Source organism: Corvus hawaiiensis, chromosome 3 (assembly GCF_020740725.1).
Source record: "Corvus hawaiiensis isolate bCorHaw1 chromosome 3, bCorHaw1.pri.cur, whole genome shotgun sequence".
NCBI classification, from domain to species: domain Eukaryota; kingdom Metazoa; phylum Chordata; class Aves; order Passeriformes; family Corvidae; genus Corvus; species Corvus hawaiiensis.
In genome coordinates, this window is record NC_063215.1 from 46,042,144 (window position 1) to 46,064,444 (window position 22,301).

Sequence of the window (22,301 nt, forward strand, 5' to 3'; positions counted from 1 at the left end):
GTACCCCAGGCTTTCCTCCCTTCTGACAACGGGACAATATTCACCAAGCCCCCACGGGGCTCCAGCAGTTCAAATGATCATAGGGAGCAGATCTCTCCAGATAAGCATACCATGAGATTTGAAAGTTTAGCCCATCTCCCTGGGCCCTGCTTGAAACTATGGTGTGGTCAGAAACAAGCATCAGACTGGCAGGACCTGTTTTGGCTGTATGTGCCCCCCACCAGAACACACTGAGGATGGGGAGTGGGTGTAGAGATCAAGGACTAGTATTTTCTCTGGATTATAAACAATTAACAATTTTCAGTGACTGAGTTACATGCAAAATAAAAATTGAATAAATGCATCAATTTTATATAGTTATAAAATTAATGTATTTATTGATTAAATATATCAACTTTATTTAGATATAAAATTATATTTCATTTGATTATGCCAACAAAATGTCCCCAAGAAATTTATTCCTGGATCAAGCAGTGTTTACCCTATCAGGAAGTTTTACAACCTACACTCAATTTGTACTTCTCAACAGATAAAATACACAGATGAAAAACATACAGATGAAATAACACACAGACAGTGAAAAAAGTATTTTCTTATGATACCATTCAAATTTTCACTGTAAACATATAAACCAGGAGTGTATATTTGGTAGCTTACATTAACAGAATCCAGCAACTCTGCCCAGCATACATGAAAGTCTAAGATATTGCCTCTGTATTTACATAAAGACTTTTACTTAATAGCAATGTAAGCACTTTGAAGAACTTCTCAAACTGTCAGGTTTGTTTTTATTCTGCATTTTGTGAATACAGAAAGCAAGATATTTAAGCCAGTCTTGAACGAGCATATTCCCTTTCTACTGAAACAGGTCAGTGGCACATCTGAGAAGCTGTCCAGGTATTCACAGAGAACAGAGTCATTTTGAACATTTTGGATAGTAAGAACATTCACTTTTAGCTTGTAAAAGAATATTGACATTAATTACAGTGGTATAGAATAAAAGCTATGGAAAAATGACTGGAATTGCAGTGAAGCAGGAGGGTTCACAAAATAATGAGAGCACACCTCAGGTAACTTGTAAAAACGTAACCTGTGAAAGTATGTGCAGATGGAGCAGATAATCTGTCAGATCAATGTACAGCCAGACACTGGAATAACAGCAAGTATTTGTGGTTAGCTCACACTAACGCCTTAAAAGAGGCAAAGAGAACAATACACACCAACAGAAAAATCTCACTGCTTTTAAGATGTCTTAACACTGCAATAAAGCACCAGTGAAGTAGCTTTCATCAAGGAATACAGGCTGCTCTGCCAAAATAAGACACATTTTTGTATGCATATACACTCTTCTACATAGCTATTTACATACAACTAAAGGAGACAAAAAGACTGACATAAAATCACATATGTAGGTAACTTCTTACCATTTATATGATCTAAAGAAATTAGGAAACACTGTATAAATTCTTGTATTTTTAAATTATTGACTTGAGAGTTCATGGAACATAATTTTGCACAGCCCCTTCCATGCATTTTAAATACCTTCCTACAAGTAATTTTTCAGGGGAAAAAAGGTACCATCACATAAGTAATTTGCTGCTGGTTTTACAGTTCAAAATTTATAGATAGGAAGCATAATATTTTTTAAGTACATTAAAATCAGGTTTTTTGCTGACAGAGTAATTAAAATTTTATTTGGAACATAAAAATAAATATTAAATGTAAAGACACATTACAAATGCAGTTTGAATTTTACCATTAACAATCTAAACACTTACCTGTAGTTTGGAAAGACACTTTAAACAAGGCTAGTTTATCAGTGTATCTTTAGATTAATTCTATTTGCATGTGAAAGTTAAGATAATAAAATGCCTAAATACTGAAAAATAAAAAGTAAGGTGATCTTAGGAATTTTGTTATTAGCTGGAAGTTAATTTCAATGATGTCTCTTTGAAACTCCTTTAAATTTTGCAATTTTGTTTTCTCAAAACATTGTTTATCTTTAGAATAAACAATTACTCAATATTTTCATGATGAAGGTCACTGTGACAGATGAACAACCACTCATTCAATTGTCTTCTAAAGATGTGGGTGAAGAATTTCCATAGATCTACTATCCTTCGCAATGTGTTGCATTACAAACTATCAGTCAAGATAAGAAGAGGTCAAGCATCCAGACTCCTACTGCCCAATAATTACTTTATGACCTAAATCTGTGATGCAGCATAGTAACTTTAACTATTATTTTTCAACTCCCATAGTTTTACTTTTGTCCTTATTTCCATTCTGAAGATCTTGCTATCTATTTACTCAAACATCCAAAGGTCAACATAACTGAAAATTTCAATTATCAGGAGAAAAATGGTATTTGCTCCAATCCTTCAGTGCATTTTTCATCTGCCATTGTCAGATTAACAGACTGATAAACAAAGTCAATCTTTCTATTTGATTGGCTGCTCGTCTTGCACATTCTCCTTTTCTTGTCTGCATTCCTGACCTCATCAAAGTTCTGGCCTGTAGGTCAAGTAAGAGTTCATCAGCTGCTCATTTTTCTCTAAAAAGTGGGAAAACCAGTCTGTTCCAAATGGCCCACACATGCAGGAAGTGAGTGAACCACACCTCTGTCCTTGAGAGGGCCTTTTGTGAGTTGCCAGTATAACTGAGAGGATATTACATTTGGCTAGCTGTCCTAAAAAGGTGAAGTCCCTAGAAATTCCTGGAGATAACATCCTTAAATTCTCTATATAGCCCATACACTAGATATACACTGGATTATGACAGAATCATAAAATGGCCTGGGTTGGACAGGACCTCAAAGATCATCTAGTTCTAAATGCCCTGCTGTAGACAGGAACACCTTTCACTAGACCAGGTTGCCCAGAGCTCCACCCAACCTGGCCTTAAACACTTCCACTTGTGGATGTGGCAGCATCCACAACTTCTCAGGGCATTTTTTACCTCTATATAGGGACCTCATCTGAGCCTTCCTCTAAAGAAGCCTCTCTTGGCAGCTGTGTAGACAGAATCCATCATCCTCAGGCAGCTGATCTTTATGAATGTCATGGTATAAGTCTTTATCACTGCTGGACGTGTCATAGAAGCAGCTCATCAATATAAAAATGAAAAACTTCAGTTTTAGCACCAGAACTATTTACTTACCTTTTCCCACTACAGTTACTTTGGTTCAGTCCTCCCACTTGGTTAAGTGCAGACCACGCAGTGAGACCAACATATGGTAAGGCAGCAGCTTCGGTGTGACTGAGACACTTTGGCTTAAAAGACACCTGAAATAAAATTATATCTAAGTCACACAGCAGCTCCCATGTGACACTGAAATATTTAAGCACGCTTTACTGAATTGGAGATCGTGTATTGCACATTTTCAGCCACCTTCAAAACTAGTTGGAGTACAAATCAATACAAGCACTAAGAAATAAAGTTACTTAGATACTGAAGAAGAAAAATGCCAGTTTTTACAACTTTGGAGTTTTGTCTGTTAGCCACAGTTTTGAAAGTTTACCTCGTTTCCACTAGCTACCACGAATTCTGACAGAGTACCCTGTTTCCATGGGGGAATTGCTGCCCACACCTAAAACCAAACAGAAAACAACCATCAATTTTTGTAACTCTGTGCACAATTGTACGTACACAGAAATTTCCTTCATTAAAGAAACCTTTTTTCCAATTTACAGAATGTCTTCGTTATTTATCAGAAACCAGCTTTAGCTTGCTTTACACACAAAAAAAAAAAAATCACAAAACTGACTAAACGAAGGACTGGAGGGCTATGTAAATAAAATGTACCATTGCAGTGTGCATAAGACATAATTTTTCAAGCCTCCCAAACTACTCCCATGCCAGGAGAGCCCAGATTAGAGGGGCAAGGAGGGTGCAGAATCAGGATTTGCTGTATTAAAACTGGTGAAATGTGAAAGCAGCTGATGAAGGTGAAAGCAAACAGTATCAGTATTTGTTTAGGCATCCGTGAAGTGCTTCTTGGGTTAAGCCGAAGTTCCTACTCCAAGTTACTTATGAAAAATAAAAACAAATCCCTTCTTGTTAGAATTCTATCTTCAATTAAAAACAAAGTGGCATTTTGAGTATGCACTTAGAAACAAATTCCACTCTTGCCACCACTGAAATGGACCAAAAACTCAAACACAGAGGGGAAATTAAGTTGCAGAAGCAAGTGTCTGAAAGACCATGCTTTTCAGAGAAAAAATGAAGGGAAGAAAATATTCTAGGAATTTACTGCCAGATAGGCCTTATTAAGAGTGCAACAGCATTAAAAAAAATAATTAAGAGGAAAACAAATGCTGAACATCCTATAGTATATTTTAACTATACATTTTGGAAAAAAAATAAAAGATTGGTGGTATCACCTCATCTCCAGGTTTGAAATAAGACACACCCAGTCCACATTCCATAACAACACCAGAGACATCTCGACCAAGTGTTAGAGGAAATTCAGTCTCGCCAGTTTTCAGTTTCAGGGGATCCCGCTTCATATTTAATGCAGTTGCACCATAACCACCTACAAAACATGGAATCAACCACAACACATCACACTGAGTGCTCATTTATTAATTGCCTAATTCCTATTAGAAAGCATTGTCTACACGTAACGTGCCTCATTCCTGTTACAACTGAAGCATGCAAGAAATCTGCAATATTTTATACTTTTACAGATTTTACAAATAAAGAGCAAATGTAAAAAAATATTAAGGCACATCTCCTAAGATGAATAACCTGGACGTCTCTTCAGCAAGCAACAGACAAATGCTGTGAAGTCTCAGAATTCCCCATCTAACAACTGTATTCAGCCTAAAAATAACCTGCATTTGAGCATGTATCCCCAGAGTTTGGACAACTCTGCCTAAGGGCCGTACCGTGCTAGAAAGTGTCTTAACAGGAATCCTCAGACGGAAAATGTCCCATCACCAAACTCCCAACCATATACAAGGATTTTTAAAAATTCATTTATTAGAGACCCAAACCACAGATCACAGATCTATCAGAGGGCTTCCTGCAGATATATTTCCTTATTCTACTGCATCTGATTTAATATGCAAGCACTTCTGCACATGAACTATAAGGTATTCTACTACCACAACTTCCTTTTTGTGTTTCAAACCCAGTAACTGGGGAAGAAAATCTAATTAAATGTGTCAAATACAAAGAGTCGGGCAGTGAAAGTGACAGATTTTCTGGGCGGGATGACAGCACGTTCCCAGATGCCAATTCACGATGGGCATGAACGACACGGTTTGCCTTCGGTCGCCTATGCCGACTTGCTAGTACCTCGGACCTCCAGCCCCATTCACCTCAAAGAGATGGGAAAATCCAGCATCACTTAGGGGGAATGCTGCTCCTTGACCGGGCAAGTCTCTCGGTCAACAGAGCAGCACCACAATCACTCAATTAACAGTTCACCCTCGCAACACACTCACACTTTTGTCAGTGGCTTTTTGTATCGTTCTCCCCTAAGAACTTGAAAAAAATTTTTTTTGGTATCGTTCTTCCCTGAGACCCTTAGAAAAGTTACGGTTTCCCACAGAGCTCGGGCAAACACGTGTGTTGAGGCACCCCTGGACACTGCCGAGACAGGTGTGTGCCGGGGCAGGACGGTGTCCTGGCACGACTCGGAGCACCGGGGGCCACTGGAGCCGCAGCCTCAGCACAGCCCCTGCCATCCCGGCAGCCCGGCCGCGGCTGCCCGGGCTCGGCACTTACTTCTCATGCTGAGGTCGATGGGGTTCAGGCTCGCAGCGTGAACCTTAATGATGACCTCGTTCGGGAAATGTATGATGGGGAACACCATGTCCCTGGTGAAGCGCAGCACCTCGTTGCTGCCGTACCGGTCTATGACCCAGCTGGGCATGGCGGTCCGCGCCCGCGGAGAGGCGCGGAGCCCGCGGGCCGGTGCCCGCCCGCTCGCCCAGCGCAGCGCCCGCCCGCTCGCGGCTCCCCACGACAGCATGACCGGGGCGCCCGGGCCGGGCCGGGCCCACCCGCGGGTTCGCGATCGGGGTAAGGATCGGGATCGGGATCGGGATCGGGATCGGGATCGGGATCGGGACCGGGCCGGGTGGCTCCCGCTCGCCACAGCGCTCAGCCCGGGCGGCACCCGCAGCCAATGGGCGGCCGCCTTCTTGGCCGCCCAGCCAATGGTGCCGCGGGGTGTTGCGGCAAGATGGCGGCGCGCGGCCGCCGTGCCGGGGGAAGGGTTGGGGTTGCGGTCGCTCGGTGGGCGTGAGGCGGCGGCGGCGGCGGTGGGAAGGGGGAGCTATGCTGCGCGCCTCTCTCCGACAGGTGAGTGGGACCTGCGCGCCTGCTGGGGGTGACGAGGAGCGGGGTGGGGGTGCCGAGGAGCGGGGCCGGTTCGCAAGGTGACCGGGGTCCCCTCGCGTCCCCCCTCCCCGAGGCGGCCCGGGAGAGCCGTTCCCGTGGGCTTCTTCCCTCAGCGGGGATCGCGCTTTCTCCCCGTACCGCCCCGGCGCGGCCTCTGTCACCCGGCTGTCCTGAAAGACGGGCTGCGCTCTCAGGTGTCGGCGGCGTTGAAGGAAGGACAAGTCACTCCCACGGAGCTCTGCCAGCGGTGCCTGGCCCGCATCAAAAGCACCAAGTTTCTGAATGCCTACATTACCGTAGCGGAAGAGACCGCTTTGAAGCAGGCTGAAGAATCAGAGGAAAGATATAAAAGAGGTATGTTGGTTTGTAAGTAATATCAGTCCTTAAAAAGCTGCTGTGGAGGAACCATCTGTGTTAGGCGAAGCACCTTTGCTTTTTAAAGGAGCTGTCTTGGCTTGTTTCACTGCTGGGGGATGAGGCTCACGCTTGAGGTTTCTGTGGGTGCTCGTGGGTGTACATTTGGCACTCAGGAGAGTATTTAGTCCAAAAATCTGAGGCAAAACCTGGACCAAACAAGGCACTGCAGGTTAAATAGGCTCTGTGCCTTTTGGACAGCACTGCTACTTGGTGCCTGCTTCTTCTTTCCATCAGCAGTTCATTTGGAATGTGTAGCCAACAGGTACCGTGAATAGGCAGATGCAGTGGTCATTCACAGGTCTCCTGACTGGGATAGACAAACAGCTGGCACAACCTGTTGAGTTTTTAATTAAGAAAGCAAATTAAAATAAAGCAGCTTTGTTAATTGCAGTTATTAATTGGAGAACAGAACAGCTTTCAGTCCTGTTATCTGCAGCATTTTAGAAGCTGGGCATCCTAATTTTCCTTTGCATTTCAAGAAAGGCAGGGAAGGTAGATTTTCACTCAATAGAGTACATCTTTTTCTTCCTGGGTGACACTTGCTGTCCTCTGGCAGCTTAATAAAATTGTCAGCCAGGTTGTTTTGCTTCCTGATGTAGGCCTTTTAGTTTTTGGTTTGGGTTTTTTTTGTGGGGTTGTTTGTTGGTTCAGGTTTTTTGGATGATGGATAATCAATCACTTGGGAAAGATTTTCTCTGCTTCAGTACTTTTTCAGGTCATACATACTGTGTATGTCAGGTAGGCAGAGTTTATTGCTCCCAGCCTAGTGATGGAGTGGATTTAGCAGCACCTATGGCTGAAATAAGCACTGTGTGGTCACACTGGAAGAGGTATGCGCTCCTTTGGGATAGGCAGCCTGGATGAAGGCAGCTGCCCATCTGGAGGGCTTGGAGCTCTGCTCTGTGAGGCTGGGTCTGGTTTGGGCAGAGTGCTCAATGCTTGAGTTGGAATGGAAGATGGTTCTTGAAAATGGAACAGACAACCATCAAATGCCAAGTGGAGAGCAATCTTGCTTCCAAAAACCACCCAAAGGGACGTGTAAAATAAATAGTAATTGATGAGAGCACCATGTATATATATGGCACCCATTTTGCTTTAATCTGTGTTGTCTTACCGTCATTCCTAATGCAGGTCAGCCACTGGGCATTCTAGATGGAATTCCTATTGCAGTAAAAGACAACTTTAATACAGCTGGCATTGAGACAACATGTGCATCAAATATGCTAAAAGGTACAGTAAGGCTTTTAAAGTGAATTCAGACCTTTTGCTCTTTAGAGGGTTTTATGGAGTGGAGTCTTCCAGAAATCCAAGTATTTTCAAAAAATGAGCTGGAGTCACTTGAGGAAATACATTTATCCAGTTTCACTAGCCAAGTTCATCAAGTATTACAGATAGATCTTTTTCTTCTTCTAAGACATTATCTCTTTATTTATATTTGCATGCATTTAACAACAGTTATAATAAAAACCTATATACTACAATTAAATGGTTCCAAAATTCACATTTACCTTCACATTGCTTTTAGGTCTAGAGGAGAGCAGTCAGTATTGTTCTGCCTAGTGAAATCCAAAGACAGTCCTTTTTTGTTGTTGTTCTGTTTATAATTGTTGACTTAAATAGTTTTTTCATATGGCTGTAGGAAGAGCAGACATTAACAATCCCAATATACAAACGCGTTCTATAATGCTTTTAAGGCTTTTTTTTTAAATTTCCTAAACTCATTGTTTCTATTAACATGCCATGAACGTTTCCAAGACATTACAATATTTTTATAGTAAAAGCAAAAATAGGAAACGTTTCTTATGTCTGTTTTATTCTGCACAAAGTAAAACTTTATATTAATCCTTGTGGAAGATAGCAGAAGTAGATTAGCAGACCCTTAATCTGCTCATGGTTTTTTTAATAGCAGAAGAAACAAAATATGACTTCGCTGTTGTAAAAATTGTTATATTACCTGAGATGCTGTTCCTTAAAGCACGTTCTCAGACCTGTTATGATTGATTGCAATGAGTATTAGGAGTGATGTCCTTGTTGCTGATGAAAGTGGGAATGGAGAAGCCCCTGTCATCATTCACAAAGTGAATTGCTTACTACCTGAGGTCTCATGTCACTGTCATAGTTCTCATCCTAGGTTATGTAAGGTCTAAGTGGTAATGATAACTGCAAAATGTTCAGAGTAGCTACTTGTAAAAATAATTTGTATCTCACCAGTTGCTCTTAATTGTTCTGATTATTTTCAGGTTATATTTCTCCTTACAATGCTACAGTAGTTCAGAAATTACTGGATCAGGGAGCTGTGCTTTTAGGTAAAACAAACCTAGATGAATTTGCAATGGGGTGAGTGATATTTATTATTTTTAATGTGTGATTGTACATAAAACAGCATACACACCATCTACCTGTAATCCTTAACTAGTGTTACTGTGAGGCGAGACAATAATGAATACTTACTGGAAGGGTACACAGAGCTGCATGAACTTCTCCCTGAGCATTTAGAGTGTTGTGTAAATGAGACAGACGCTGAGTTTTGTGAACATTGCGTTCGGATGTTGCTGTGCTCGAAACGTAGGAAGCGGTCCAGCCTTTGCAGAAGGCCAAGGACAAGTGGCCTTCTTCTAGATTAAGTGTGTTAGTAGAATTGGTTACAACACAGGTAATTGCTGCCTTTTTGTCTCTCCTTACTGATGGCTTTTTGCCCTTAGGTAATTATTGTCATGCCCTTGCTGGCAGTCACTGCCTCTGCCAGTCAGCCACTGGAGTAATTTGTATGGGTACTCCCTGACTTGCTGCACACGGGCTAATTGAGAGCAGCACTTTTAGGTTGCCTAAGCTACTGTTGGTGACTTTTTGTCAGGAGCACATTCAAAAATGCTCCTACAAATTGATTCTTCTGCATACCAGTGAAGGCAGCCAAGTGTAGCAGAGAACAGCATTGGGCTGTTAGGGATGGGCATCACTGCTAGGTCTGGAAGGGAATTTCTGGGACTTCAATTACCTGTGAAAAACAATCAGTGCTGTGTTTTGGTTTTATTTTACTTAAACCAAAGTCCAAGGTTTGATTGGAAATTCACATGGATGGGGTGGAAATACTTTGACTGTATTGTTTTGAGTAAAGTTATTTGCATGTAAAAAAGCTATTCCTTAGAGGAAGAGCAGGCAAAAGCTTGGGAGAAACCTGATTACATGGTATTACAACAGGTTCATAAAAGCACAGGATTCTCCTAAAAAGGCTTATCCCAGTACTGGCTTCTCATTCATTTCGGGTCTGTGCGTTTGCATGATCTCTTGATCAGGGGGAGGATCCAGCTCTAAAGTAATGATGTCTCAATAAGGTTGGTTTTCAACTGCTGTCAGTTGCCTGTTCTGTTTGATGATTTAGCTGATAACACTGGCACCTTGGAGTCAGGGAGAGCATGGCGTAGGGGTCCTGAGGAAGGAGGAAAGTACCCCCTGCTCTTGCTTCTGGTGGCAGCTCACACTTAGGTGACACAAGCTGATTGAAACCAGTTTCTGAGAAGCCAGTCTGGCATTCTGAACCAGTGAAGTGTGGCCTCTGCAGAGGGCTACAGGGTGAATAAGAGTTTGTCATTTCAGAGAAATGCTTGTTCCTGGTATTGTGGAGCTTTTTCTCCACCTCTAGCAGCATGTTTTTCCTCAAGACTGTGATCTTACATCAAATGGAGGGCTGGAGAAACAGAACACCTTTGTTTCGAAAGAGATGTGCTCCTTTACTTTTACATAGCTTAAATCAGTTTTATGTCTTTGTGACTGTGTTAATTTCAGTGTCATTAGCAGAAGTTAGAAAGGGGTACCAGTTCAGGTTCTGTGTCAGAAACTGATGAAGAGCTATAAATTTTACAGTGGTAATGTTGTAGAAGTTGACTGCATAAGGATTTACATACACCAGTCTTCTTCTGTTGAAATTGAATTTGCAAGGATGATGAGGAATTGGATTAAAATAATTAAATTGGTGAATACAGTGTGTCATCTGTCACTTCTGTCTGTATTTGTCCTGTCTGACTATCTTAGATCTGGGAGTACGGATGGAGTATTTGGACCAGTCAGAAATCCCTGGAGTTATTCAAAACAGTACAAGGAAAAGTCTGTCCCAAAATCCCATTCTGAAGATGAAGAGTCTAGCTGGGTAATAACAGGAGGGAGCTCAGGAGGCAGCGCGGCTGCTGTGTCATCTTTCACGTGTTTTGCGTAAGAGGCTTTTAAAATGGTCTTTCCCTAAATGTCTCAAAATATGTTGGAATGTTTTAATTTTATAATTTTCTTATGTGCTAGTATGAATAGGAGGGTTATTGGCACTGGCATGCAAAAATTTATTTCAGCATCCCTAGTTAATTTGTGGCATATCATGAAGCCAGAATTAATCCATGCAGGCAAATTTAGATTTACTCATTTCAATCATTATTCAGTGGTATGGCCACTTTGCACTGTGTGAAATAAAATTATGATGGCAGTAAAGGAGTGACAGTTTTATTCTTATTCCCAAGAATAAAATCTCTTTAAGAAAGTCTTATGGGGTTTGTGACACATCCTCTTCCTCACTAGGTGCATTAACACAAATGCACACTGAAAATGTAATTCAGCAAATTAAGAGATCCCTTAATTTGTAGCAGTATGATAATCTTTCCTCCTCTCCTTTGTTTTTATAGCATAGTTACATAATAGTACGTGAGATTTGGGACCTAAAAGCTTTCAAACCCCTGATATAACAAGAGTACTGAGTACTTGCTAAAAACGTACAAACTTTCCTCTTTAAGTTAGAAGACAGTTTTAGTGTTGGGGGGTTTTTTTAGGCAAGTGTGTGTTTATGGTTGGAGGTTTTTTCCTAAAGGAATTTAAACAAGCTGGATGTTTTTTTAATAGTAATTATTAACTGTATGGAATAGCAACACACTATTTAGCAAATCAGTTGTCTATACTATCTTCCCCCTCTGACTGTTAAAAGAAAACTAATCACAAACCTTTACACCTTGCATTTAATTTAGAGCTACATGTTGAAGCATGTTTTATAGAAGATTATTTCAATTGTGCTCTTACTTGGAAGGTTTTTAAAAATGCTCTGTACTTACTCGATCCTTGTTTACCCATAGACTACATTACAAGCTTCTGTTTTGTTGTTAAAATATTCTTGCTAATGTTGATTACAGCTTCCTTAATTACCCTTTACTGGGATATAACCTACCGAACATTTTAATACTGTTGAAATTGAACTCTGTGCAGCCATTCCCAAGGACTGCTGGTCTTTATCCTGAGCCAGAATGGGCTGATCCTGAGAGGGTCTGGCACCTTTCCTTATGTTCCTGGGCACCCATTTTGCACTGCTCAGCACATTGTCAGATCAGGGAGATTTTTTGTCCAGCTATTTTATTGCCTATAACCTATTGTATATCCACCCTATCAGTGTCTTTCAAGCACCAGGAATGCTGCCAGACTTTGTATTTTCAATTTGAGATTTGGATGTCCAAAAATGCTATAAAATAGAGGATGTTTTACATCAACAGAAAAACTTTGAAAAAAATTCCACTTCAGAAAAGTCAATTGAATTGGTACAGCTATGTCAGAAACAAATGCCTATGGGAACAGTCCTATACTCACTTCGATAAAAATGATACCTATTTCTGAAGTTTAAATTTGTTTTGGCAAAGATTTTGAATAAAAACTGCTGTATCTTTTTAATGCTGCTTGAGTTAAACTTACTAAAAACAAGAGAAAAGCATGTTTCATTTCAATACAATTTTTGAAATAAAAATTTCAATTTAGAAAGAACAAGGTTTCACCTGCGAACAAAAAATGGAAGTCAACTTCAAAATAATTATTAATAATAATAAAATACTGTGTTTTAATTGCACCTATGTGTTTTAATTGTACCTAAGCTACTGTAAACTGAGAGTTCTGATCAGTCTTTGTAGATTTGGAAACAGGAAAAACATCTTTCCAAAGTATGCCCTCTTGTTAGGGGCAAGAAGTGTCGCTCTTCATTTTTATACTGGAAAATGCTGATTCATGGTGCATTGGCTATCCAATAAATAAGACATCAGTGTTGAAAATTGTACCCTAAATCACATGAAATGTATCATTTGGAGTCCACAGTATTGGAACAGACCAACAGAGAAGGCAGAAGAAGATACTTGGGGCCATTTTCAGATGCTCTGAATTCTACCTATCTGCCTCTGCTTTGTGAAGAGAACTGGACTCCTAATGGCTAATTCAGAGACCCTAAGAAAAATCAGAGAACAGAAAAAAGATAGCCATAGAGAGCAGACTGTAATTTAGGCTGTGTGATGATGACTTCTGGTCTGGAAGAATTCAGAGAATTTTAAATCCATGCATCTTAAAGCCACACATTCTTATGATTTGAAAATGTTCTGAATTATCTTACTAATGATGATCCTTTTGAAACCATAGAGCCTTAGGGTCAGACACAGGAGGATCTACCCGAAACCCTGCTGCTCACTGTGGTGTTGTAGGTTTAAAGCCAACATATGGACTGATCTCTCGCCATGGTCTCATTCCTCTAGTGAACTCCATGGATGTGCCAGGAATCCTAACCAGATGTGTGGATGATGCAGCGGTTTTGTTAGGTATTACTATGTCATACATCTTCGTTTACAGCATGTCCTCTAAACAAACTGAATCCTGACTAACTAATGTACGTTTTCCTGGCCTTCACATGTTGTGTCATATTTCAGGTTCACTTGCTGGACATGATCCTAAGGACTCTACCACAATTCAGGATGACTTTAGGCCGTTTGAACTACCTAATTTGACTGATGTCAGCAAGCTTTCAATAGGAATTCCAAAGGTAACACTTAAATCCTGTTAACAGTTGTGGACAGGAAGAGCAAATAAAAGACACCAAAAAAATACTAGTGTCTTCCCACCACCTCCCAGTCTCTTGTGATTTGAAACAGTGAAGGCAGTGCAAGCAGCTCCTGGAAAAGAGCAGTATGTGTGTGGTCTGTTGCCTGTTCAGGCAGTTTGGAGCACACATGCACTAATGCATCATCTAAAACGTTTTCTCATCATGGTGGGAAGCACTGTCAGGAACTTCAGGGGAAATGGGGAACTTCAGTTCTTGGTTCTCTCTGTTGCTCTTTCATTAGTCACCTCTGTAACCTCAAGTTGCTTTTGGTGCCTTCCCATGCAGTGAGCTTGGTACTGGTTTGTGCAGAGTTTAGAGGTACTTGCCTAAATGGCACTGTGTTAATACAGAGCAGAATTTTAAAGGCAAATGAATGGCATAAGGAGCTGTGATTTGCAGAGTTCTAAAAAGAACTGAAAGACATCTGTAATTTGGCATCTGGTGTACTCAATTCAATCATGTTTGTAACTATAAGAGTACTTGAAATTTAGGAACAAAGTTTGGGACTTCAGCCTATTTTTAATTTAATAAAGGCTCTGCCTTCAAAGAGACAATGTGAATAATGTTTATTGGTTGGATTCTCAGTATTGGAACCTAAGATGGAACTGGCATACCAAAAGATTTAATTTGATAAGCAGAGATGTCCACTGACCAATTATTCACAATCTGTGAAATGTAAAAATTACACGCCTAGAAAATTGCTCAGCTGCATACTGTTTAAATTTTGATAAATCTAAAATGGTGATATTGGTTAATTATTCCTATCCTTTGGACAGTTTTTTCTCCTGCTGCAGGGTATTCGAAACAGATCCATGCATACATTGAACATGCGTCATAGCTACTCAGAAATCAGACAGTACTATGACCCTGATGCTGTGGGTTAGAACTAAAGCAAGTATCTTCAAAAATAGGGAATTTTAATTGAATATCTGTAATTTGGCTGTGAAAGAGGAATGTAGCTAATCGAAGTCTTCTCCCAGCCCCTTGATTGTAGTTCTTCTTTGGTGGGTGGTTTTATTTGTTTCACTGAGGTGTGCCAGTTGCTACTGATATGGTGTGGCCATTTCTTTTTATCTTTCCTGCTTGCAGCAGCCCTAGTTTTTTTAGGATTCAGACCTGAAGAATTTCTACCCATGACTGCAGAGCAGTGCAGTACAGTCTTGATAGATAAATAAGGAGATAACTGGGCAATTACTTCTTCAGAAGAAACTGCTGAAATTCCATGATCTGTGATACATATGTTGATCCTACTGAGATGAACATAATACTCTTAAGAAGACTAAATCCTGTTAATTTAATACTCCTTGATTGTATAGGATTTAGTAGATGCAAAAAGCTTGAATAAGTACTTTAAATCATATAGTGGTGAGGTAATGGTTTCAGTGTATTTTTAGCAAGGAGTATTTGTGTCTTGGTTGCTATTAGAAGTAAACCAGTCTGTAAAATAACTCCTTTTCTTGTTTTTCCACTAAGGAATATCATGCACCAGGGCTGTCTAGTGAAATACTGGGTCTCTGGTCAAAGGCTGCTGACCTCTTCAAGAATGCAGGTGCTAAAGTGGTCGAAGTGAGCCTACCACATACTCGTTACTCAATTGTCTGCTATCATGTGCTGTGCACAGCAGAAGTGGCATCAAATATGGCCAGGTTTGATGGGCTGGAATATGGTAAGGGTTTTGAAAAAACTTTTTTTCTCAGACAGTGGAAACACTGCTGGATGCCATGTTAAAGTGTTTGTTTTTATAGATGTTTTTGTTTATGGTTGGATGCTTGATGTTATTTCTCCAAGGTGGACTATAATAAAAAACCTTGTGCAGATAAAAATGTGTAAATAGATACATATTTTAATAAATTTTGGTACTAGGCATATCAGTGTCTGGGCTCAAAATCTAGTTTAGTTAGTTTCCACAATAAAACAGGAATATGTTTTGGTTTTTTTCCACAATAGTAGCATGTCAGACTGCAGCAAACAGTGACCTGTTGTATTACTATGTATAACCTTACCTGATGTTATTGAATCTTAAGGATTACAAGAAGTGTTAATACCCAAAATGCCTTTTCTTTTCAGGACACCGTTCTGACAAGAAGGACTCCACAGAAAGTATGTATGCTGCAACACGGCGAGAAGGCTTCAATGATGTTGTAAGAGGAAGGATTCTGTCAGGAAACTACTTCTTGCTGAAACAGTAAGAACATCTTGAAATTCAGCTTTGCCAGGGTAACAAATTTTTGAGCAAATGGTGATTAATTGTTCATCATGACATGAAAAAGAAATTGCCCTTATACTAGTATTTTTATTATTGCTTTAGCTCTATAAAACCTAGTGAACTGTTAATAATGAACGAAAATGTTTTCCCTGAGTCTTACCAATAAGCCTCCTAAATTAAATAAGTAAAACAATTTAGTGATATTTTTTTCCCCTACCAGAGCATTATTGGCATCCATTAGTTAAATTAGGCAGAAATCTACCCTATGGTATGACATTGAAATCATACTGAAGTCATTACTGTCCTAGTGTTAGAAGTTCTTTAGCTGTTAATGTCATTAAAACTGCATAGAAAAACTGCTGGTACATTGTAGAGAGGTCTTTTAGAGAAAGCCAGAGACAAAGCAATTAAATTAACTGCAGCTCTCTGCCTCAATGTACAGGGAAAGAGAAGCACTGGCAGAAATACTGAACTGATGTCTTTACAGAAGTCAGGGTTTTATCCAGCTCACGTAGCGAAGCTGGTGCATGGATCAATTGTACGTTTTTAGTTTTCAATCCTTATCCAGTCCTAATTTATGTTAGTAAAAGTGCTGTTTTTCTCTGTCTGAATTTGTTCAGATACTAACAAAAATATTAGGCATATAATCAGTCTCTGTAGTGCGCTTACTTTGAAAGAGCTCTGTCAGCAACAGTATTCATCAGATGTGACTTCTAATTGCTCTCAGAGACGGGAATGTTGTCAGTCAGTCTGCAACAACCAGCTTTTATGGAATGCCGATATTCCTGCCAAGTGTTCTCCCTCTGCTTACAACTGTCCAGATCAGCTTTCCTAAGGCTGCTTTAAAATTCACATAGTTAACTCTTCTGTGAAGGAATACACAATTGGCTTCCACCAAGATTGAACAGGGGAGTTCTGTTCCTGTTCTACAGTAAATTACTTTTGAAGAACAGAGTGCAGGGTTCAGAAAGCATTCTTAGAATAAGTAGTAGAGAAAACTCATTTGTGTCTCCTGCAAATGGTGCCTATTACAGCTTATTATTTTTATCTTGCTTTTCAAAGCTTTAAAATGACCAGGTGATTGTTCAGAAAGTTCTGGTTAACATCTTTAGAGACAATGTGGACAAGGGGATCGGCAAGTTTGCAGACAACTCTCATTTGAGTGGTAGTGTTGATTTGCAGGAGGGCAGGAAGGCTCTGCAGAGGGATCTGGACAGGCTGGATCAATGGGCTGAGGCCAATTGCGTGAGGTTCAACAAGGCCAAGCGCCGGGTCCTGCCCTTGGGTCACAACAACCCCAGGCAGTGCCACAGGCTGGGGCAGAGTGGAAAACTGCCCAGGGGAAAAGGACCTGGGGGTGCTGGTCAACAGCAGCTGAACATGAGCCAGCTGTGCCCAGGTGGCCAAGAAGGACAACGGCATCCTGGCCTGGATCAGCAGTAGAGTGGCCAGCAGGACCAGGGCAATGGTTGTCCCTCAGCACTCAGCACTGGCAAGTGCTGTGTCCCAAATTCTGGGCCACTCCCAACAAGAAGGACATTGAGGTGCCAGAGTGTGTCCAGAGAAGAGCAGTGAAGCTGCTGAAGGATCTGGAGCACAAGTCTTACGAGGAGCGGCTGAGGGAGATGGGGTTGTTTAGCCTGGAGCAAAGGAGGGACCTTATCACTCTCCCTACAACTACCTGAAAGGAGTTTGTGGTGAGGTAGGAGTCGGTCTCTTCTCCCAGGTAACAAGTGATACGAGAAGAGGAAACAGCCTTATGTTGCACACCATGAGGTTTACATTGGATATTATGAGAAATGTCTTCACTGTAAGGGTTGTCAAGTGTTGGAACTGGCTGTCAAGGGAAGTGGTGAACTCCCCATCCCCGGAGATATTAAATAGACATGTAGATGTGGCATTTAGGGACTTTCTGAAATTAATAGCTAGGTTGACTTCTGAAGTGATTGTAGGAAAAGGTCTAATTCCCATTATAATTTATTAGCTTAAATCTGCTGTGTATTGATTATAACCCTTTTCATTGCTGATTCTTGGAATCTTAAATCTTTAGATTACTCTAACAAAGTGGGATTTGGGCAGTTTCAGTTGTTTTATCTATAAACACTCTAGCATCTAGCAGTTGATAATACACCCCTCCATTTTTCTTTCACTTTAATTTTTCTTTCCCAAATAGCTGAGGGTTTAGATGACAGTTACCTTTGAAACTGAACTTCTCTGAATTTAAGATTCCACATCTACCAGTTCTGCATATGAAATTAAAAGGAACAATAGACATGAAGCTGACTAATGTGTTTCTGCTTCAGACTTGTGTAAAGATAGAAGTCTGTAGACCACATGTTTACATGAGAGGAAAAAAAAGGGTAAAGTCTTTATAGTATTCTACAGAGACGTATACTACAATCAGATACATAGTTTTAAATCCATTTGGAGTCCTCCACAGATGATGGGACTTTTTCATATGCTTCAAGTATCTTGCTGGATTGAATCCTAGATGGTTAATTCCTATTTTTCAGACCTGTGTAGTTCTATATTTTCTATATTTTGCTGTGCTGCTCTACAGTGAAATTAGGTTAGATACCAGCTTTTCACCCAGGGGGTGGTTGAGCACTGAAGCAGACTCCCCAGGGAAGTGGTCACAGCACCAAGCCAGTCTGAGTTGTGCTCTCAGGCACATTGTGTGGTTCTTGGGGTGTCCTGCACAGGGCCAGGAGTTGGACTCCATGATAGTGATGTGTCCCTTCCAACTCAGCATTTTCCATGATTCTGTGAAATTCAATACACAGTTTACTTTCCAAATAGTCATAAAAGTGTTGTTTTCATTTTTAGTTAATTATTGTAAACTAGGGTTTTGTTTTCCTTTCACCTTTCTTCAGCTGTATGCCCTCATTTCTTTCTCTGACAGCTTCACTGCTATGAGAGCATAAACACGTGTGGTGACTAAGCTTCCGGTATATCAAAAACCCAAGTACCAGTGTGAGTCAAAATTTTGTCCAAAAGGATTACTGGGCTTGTCTTTTCCACAGTAACTAAGAAATAAAGTTCTGTATTTTGGGAATTAAAGTGTCAGGCCCTTATGTCCCTATTTCTTTCTAGGAACTATGAGAAGTATTTTGTCAAGGCACAGAAGGTGAGACGTCTCATTGCCAATGACTTTGCGAAGGTTTTCAGGAGTGGTGTTGATATTTTACTCACTCCCACCACTCTGAGTGATGCAGCACCGTACACAGAATTCATCCAAGAAGACAACAGGACCCGCAGTGCTCAAGATGACGTCCTGACACAGGCTGCAAACATGGCTGGTGAGTAGGGACAGGAATTCAGTTATGTTTTCCCCTGCCTAGTCATTTTAAATGTCTGGTCCCTTTAGCCGTCTAACCTTCTCTTTAGAATCAAGGTATTTCACCCCCATGGTGTAAGTCTTGCAGTGATAACCAGGTATAAGGATAGTTTATTAAATCCTTGAAAATGTAAGACTAGATTTTAAAGTGGGGCACCTTGGAGCTGAGTGTGGGCTGCAGGTAAGATGAATCTGTTCCAGAGACAGAAATCTCTAAGGAGAACTGATTATCTTTTTCAGAGGATGCTGACTCCTTAAATCTGTCTAATAATTTCTTGTGATCATCTAGCATTCGTTTCATTGAATCAAATTATTTTAGCTAATCTTTTTTCTCTACATAATTTTTTTTCTTGTTCTCTTAAAATTGATACAAAAATTACTCTAAGGTTTAATAGTAAGTCTTTGCATGTGTATTTTTTTTTTCTTTCAGGACTGCCAGCCATAAATGTTCCTACAGCTCTTTCAGAGAGAGGCTTGCCAGTTGGGCTTCAGTTCATCGGACGTTCATTCCAGGAGAAGCAGCTTCTCACTGTGGCCAAATGGTTTGAAAAACAAGTACAATTCCCAATGATTCAACTAGAAGAAGTAAAGAGGCATGACAATGGTGTCTTTCAGCATCAGAAATCTGCTTCTTTTTCATAGCATGGGACTTGCTAGTCAGCTAGAGTAAGAAAGCGGTGGGGATGGTCTAAAAATGTATTTCTGCCATTAATTGTCTTTTGCAGAAGTAATGATCTAAGACGACGTTATGCAGTAATTCATGATGGAATCAAGACAGGTTGTTACTGTGTAATTAAGGCAAAGTGAATCATTAAGTAAACATGCTTATGTCATTAAGAGCCATTTCTTACTGATATTAAATCACCAAGTTGAAATTACGTATCTTATGCCTGTGAAGCTGATTTTTTCATCCCCAGAGGGTGTGTAAGGTATCTGACCGATTAATTACCTGAACTTTTGTGTGAAAACTCTGTTGTTGCCAAAGGGCTTAGTTACCTTATGGAGTGTAGACTTTGTAATGACAACAACCAGACAAGCTCTGTTGGAACAAAGGTATCAAGGATCTGTTCACCAAGAGTTAAATACAAAAGGAAACAAGGGAATAACATAGAACCACAGAATCCTTTAGATTAAAAAAGACTTCTAAGGTCATCAAGTCCAACCCAGCACTGTAAAGTTCACCACTCAGTCATATCCCTAATGCCTCATCTACACGTGATGCTTATTAAGGTCATTGTGAGAAAGCTAAATCACACCTGCATTTAGATCCATTTTTTATCAAAATTCAAGATGTGGCAATGTTATTTCATTTAAAAAAACCAGAAATATTCCCTACTTCTAGCTAACTTGTGCAGGAGGTGAAAATAACCTCTGGATTTACAAATCATACAGATTACATCCATGTAAGAATGATGAATTCCAGGTATCTTCTGGGGAAAGGTGTGTAGTAGTAGTCCTTGAGTAGTTATTTTCTTTTTCCTTCATCACTGTTCTTTATAATCAATACTTAAATACTTACTAAGAAAGAGATCTTAATCAGTGTGACTCCCTGTAGGAGTAACGCCATCTATTCTTTCATGTCATTCAACACAATAGTAATTTGAACTGAATTTCCAAACCATCATATCTTGTAGACTGGAAGACTTACTAAACAACTATTAACCTGTTTCAAATGTTGCAGTTTGCATTTCTTGAAAGTTAAAAACACGAAGGATGAAATTTGTAGATGTTTTTGCATCAGATTCACTTTCAATCATAGTCTACAGCATGTATAAGCACAGATGTAAGAGGTATAGAGGGGGGAAAATGACTGAGGTGGAATCTCCTATGGAAACATAAAGAATCTTCCTGAATTACATCTTGTCATATACTGTATTGTCGCCCATGTAAAATAGAAAAAGCTTATTTCTAAAAGTTGCAGATGAGTTGGTGAATTTTCTGTATGCCAAAGTGAGCTTTTTCAAGACCTTTTCCACATGATTAAAATGGTACAAAACTAAAACCCCCACATTTAAAAACCTAAATTAAATTTTTAAATACTAAAAATCAAGGTACAGCCTATTTGCAGCCTCACTCTGACTTTTTCCATAGTCTTTAGGGAACTTGTTTTTTCTATTAGGGGGTAATGATGAATTGAGGATCCTAATAAAATACTTTCGCTATTGACTTGTTGAGTAATTTAGGTGTGCTGTAATCATGCATCTTGTCTTACAGCAGCTTGCTGACCAGAGCTCTTGATGAGGTTATCCAAGTTGCTACACCTGGATATATACTTGGAATAGCTGCTCTTTGATGTGCAATCACATCCCAAACCCAGACCTACCACTTGCTGTTTCTGAAAGTAAAGGTCAGTGTCTTTGGCCCAGAGTTTGAGATTAAATCCTGGCTGTGGAGAGCATTCCTGGAGAGACACGAAGCACCTTGGAGTGTTACGGAAGAGAACAAGCTGAGAACTGTGCTTTCCCTTGGTAATTAATTCTGGACTGACTTCTGACCCACCGAAAGATCACTGCTTATGCTTGGCAGTCTTTCTCTTAAAACCTCCTCTGATATAAAGGGATACCTGATGGGAAAAGTGGATTAAGGCATAGATTCCCCACTCATATTTCCCAAGCAGTTAGAGGAGGGGTAGGTGGAGGGTGCCTGTATCTGCACTACCTTTTTTAGAAGTGGGGCTCCAATTCCAATCTGCAGAAGTCTCTAAAGGAGCATTCAGAAGATCACAGCAATTACCTGTTCTGACACAGGTCCCTCAGAGTTTTGGCTGCTGGCAGATTTCTGAGCATAGAACGACTGTGTGGCGAAATACACAGTGGGGGAGGTACCCACCAACCAGACACCCATTCTGCCTGGCATTTATAACTGGATGTTAGCAGTTGAATTAACAATTGTAGAGACTTAAAAACCAAACTCCTGGGTAGATAATTAAATTTCTGGGTTATCAGATTCATAGCAGCCCCAACAAGGTTTCTGTCCTCCTCCCATTCCTAGCTGGTTTGCATTTTTAGGACGTGCGCCTATGCTCTTTCTGCCCTCCCCTTTCTAAGGCTGCGATTTCACCAAACCAGAGGTAAGAACTTAGGAACCAGTTTGGTCAAGCTGCTTGAGGATGT

The 22,301-nt window shown here is 40.4% G+C and overlaps 2 protein-coding genes across 7 annotated transcripts in view; one reads left to right on the forward strand and one right to left on the reverse strand.

Moving 5' to 3' along the window:
* RTN4IP1 (reticulon 4 interacting protein 1) overlaps positions 1 to 6,567 on the reverse strand; it is a 24,527-nt gene extending 17,960 nt beyond the window's left edge. For 2 of the 4 annotated variants that reach the window (XR_007202676.1, XM_048299183.1), the window contains exons 1-4: positions 5,734 to 6,069; positions 4,383 to 4,534; positions 3,521 to 3,589; positions 3,160 to 3,284 (exon numbers count right to left, since the gene is read on the reverse strand). Coding sequence is in view for 3 of the 4 variants with exons in the window: in XM_048299183.1 (XP_048155140.1) it covers positions 3,160 to 3,284; positions 3,521 to 3,589; positions 4,383 to 4,534; positions 5,734 to 5,980 (593 nt within the window). In the remaining variant the exon portion in view is untranslated. Of the gene's footprint in view, positions 1 to 3,159; positions 3,285 to 3,520; positions 3,590 to 4,382; positions 4,535 to 5,733; positions 6,262 to 6,489 lie in introns of those variants that run through there. The other 2 variants (XM_048299184.1, XM_048299185.1) reach the window with 2 other exon arrangements.
* On the forward strand, positions 6,199 to 20,066 carry QRSL1 (glutaminyl-tRNA amidotransferase subunit QRSL1). Of its 3 annotated transcripts, none has more exons than XM_048299180.1 (11): positions 6,199 to 6,312; positions 6,546 to 6,705; positions 7,900 to 7,998; positions 9,009 to 9,105; positions 10,798 to 10,974; positions 13,189 to 13,364; positions 13,473 to 13,585; positions 15,119 to 15,311; positions 15,713 to 15,830; positions 18,945 to 19,150; positions 19,619 to 20,066. In XM_048299180.1, the coding sequence occupies exons 1-11, from the start codon at positions 6,289 to 6,291 to the stop codon at positions 19,828 to 19,830; spliced, it is 1,575 nt and encodes a 524-aa protein (XP_048155137.1). In that variant the 5' UTR covers positions 6,199 to 6,288; the 3' UTR covers positions 19,831 to 20,066. The 3 variants fall into 3 exon arrangements, with proteins under 3 accessions (XP_048155137.1, XP_048155136.1, XP_048155139.1); XM_048299179.1 differs by having other exon boundaries at positions 6,212 to 6,312; positions 6,465 to 6,705; XM_048299182.1 differs by lacking the exons at positions 9,009 to 9,105; positions 10,798 to 10,974 and having other exon boundaries at positions 6,212 to 6,312; positions 6,465 to 6,705; positions 13,302 to 13,364.
* Positions 20,067 to 22,301: the final 2,235 nt, after the last annotated feature.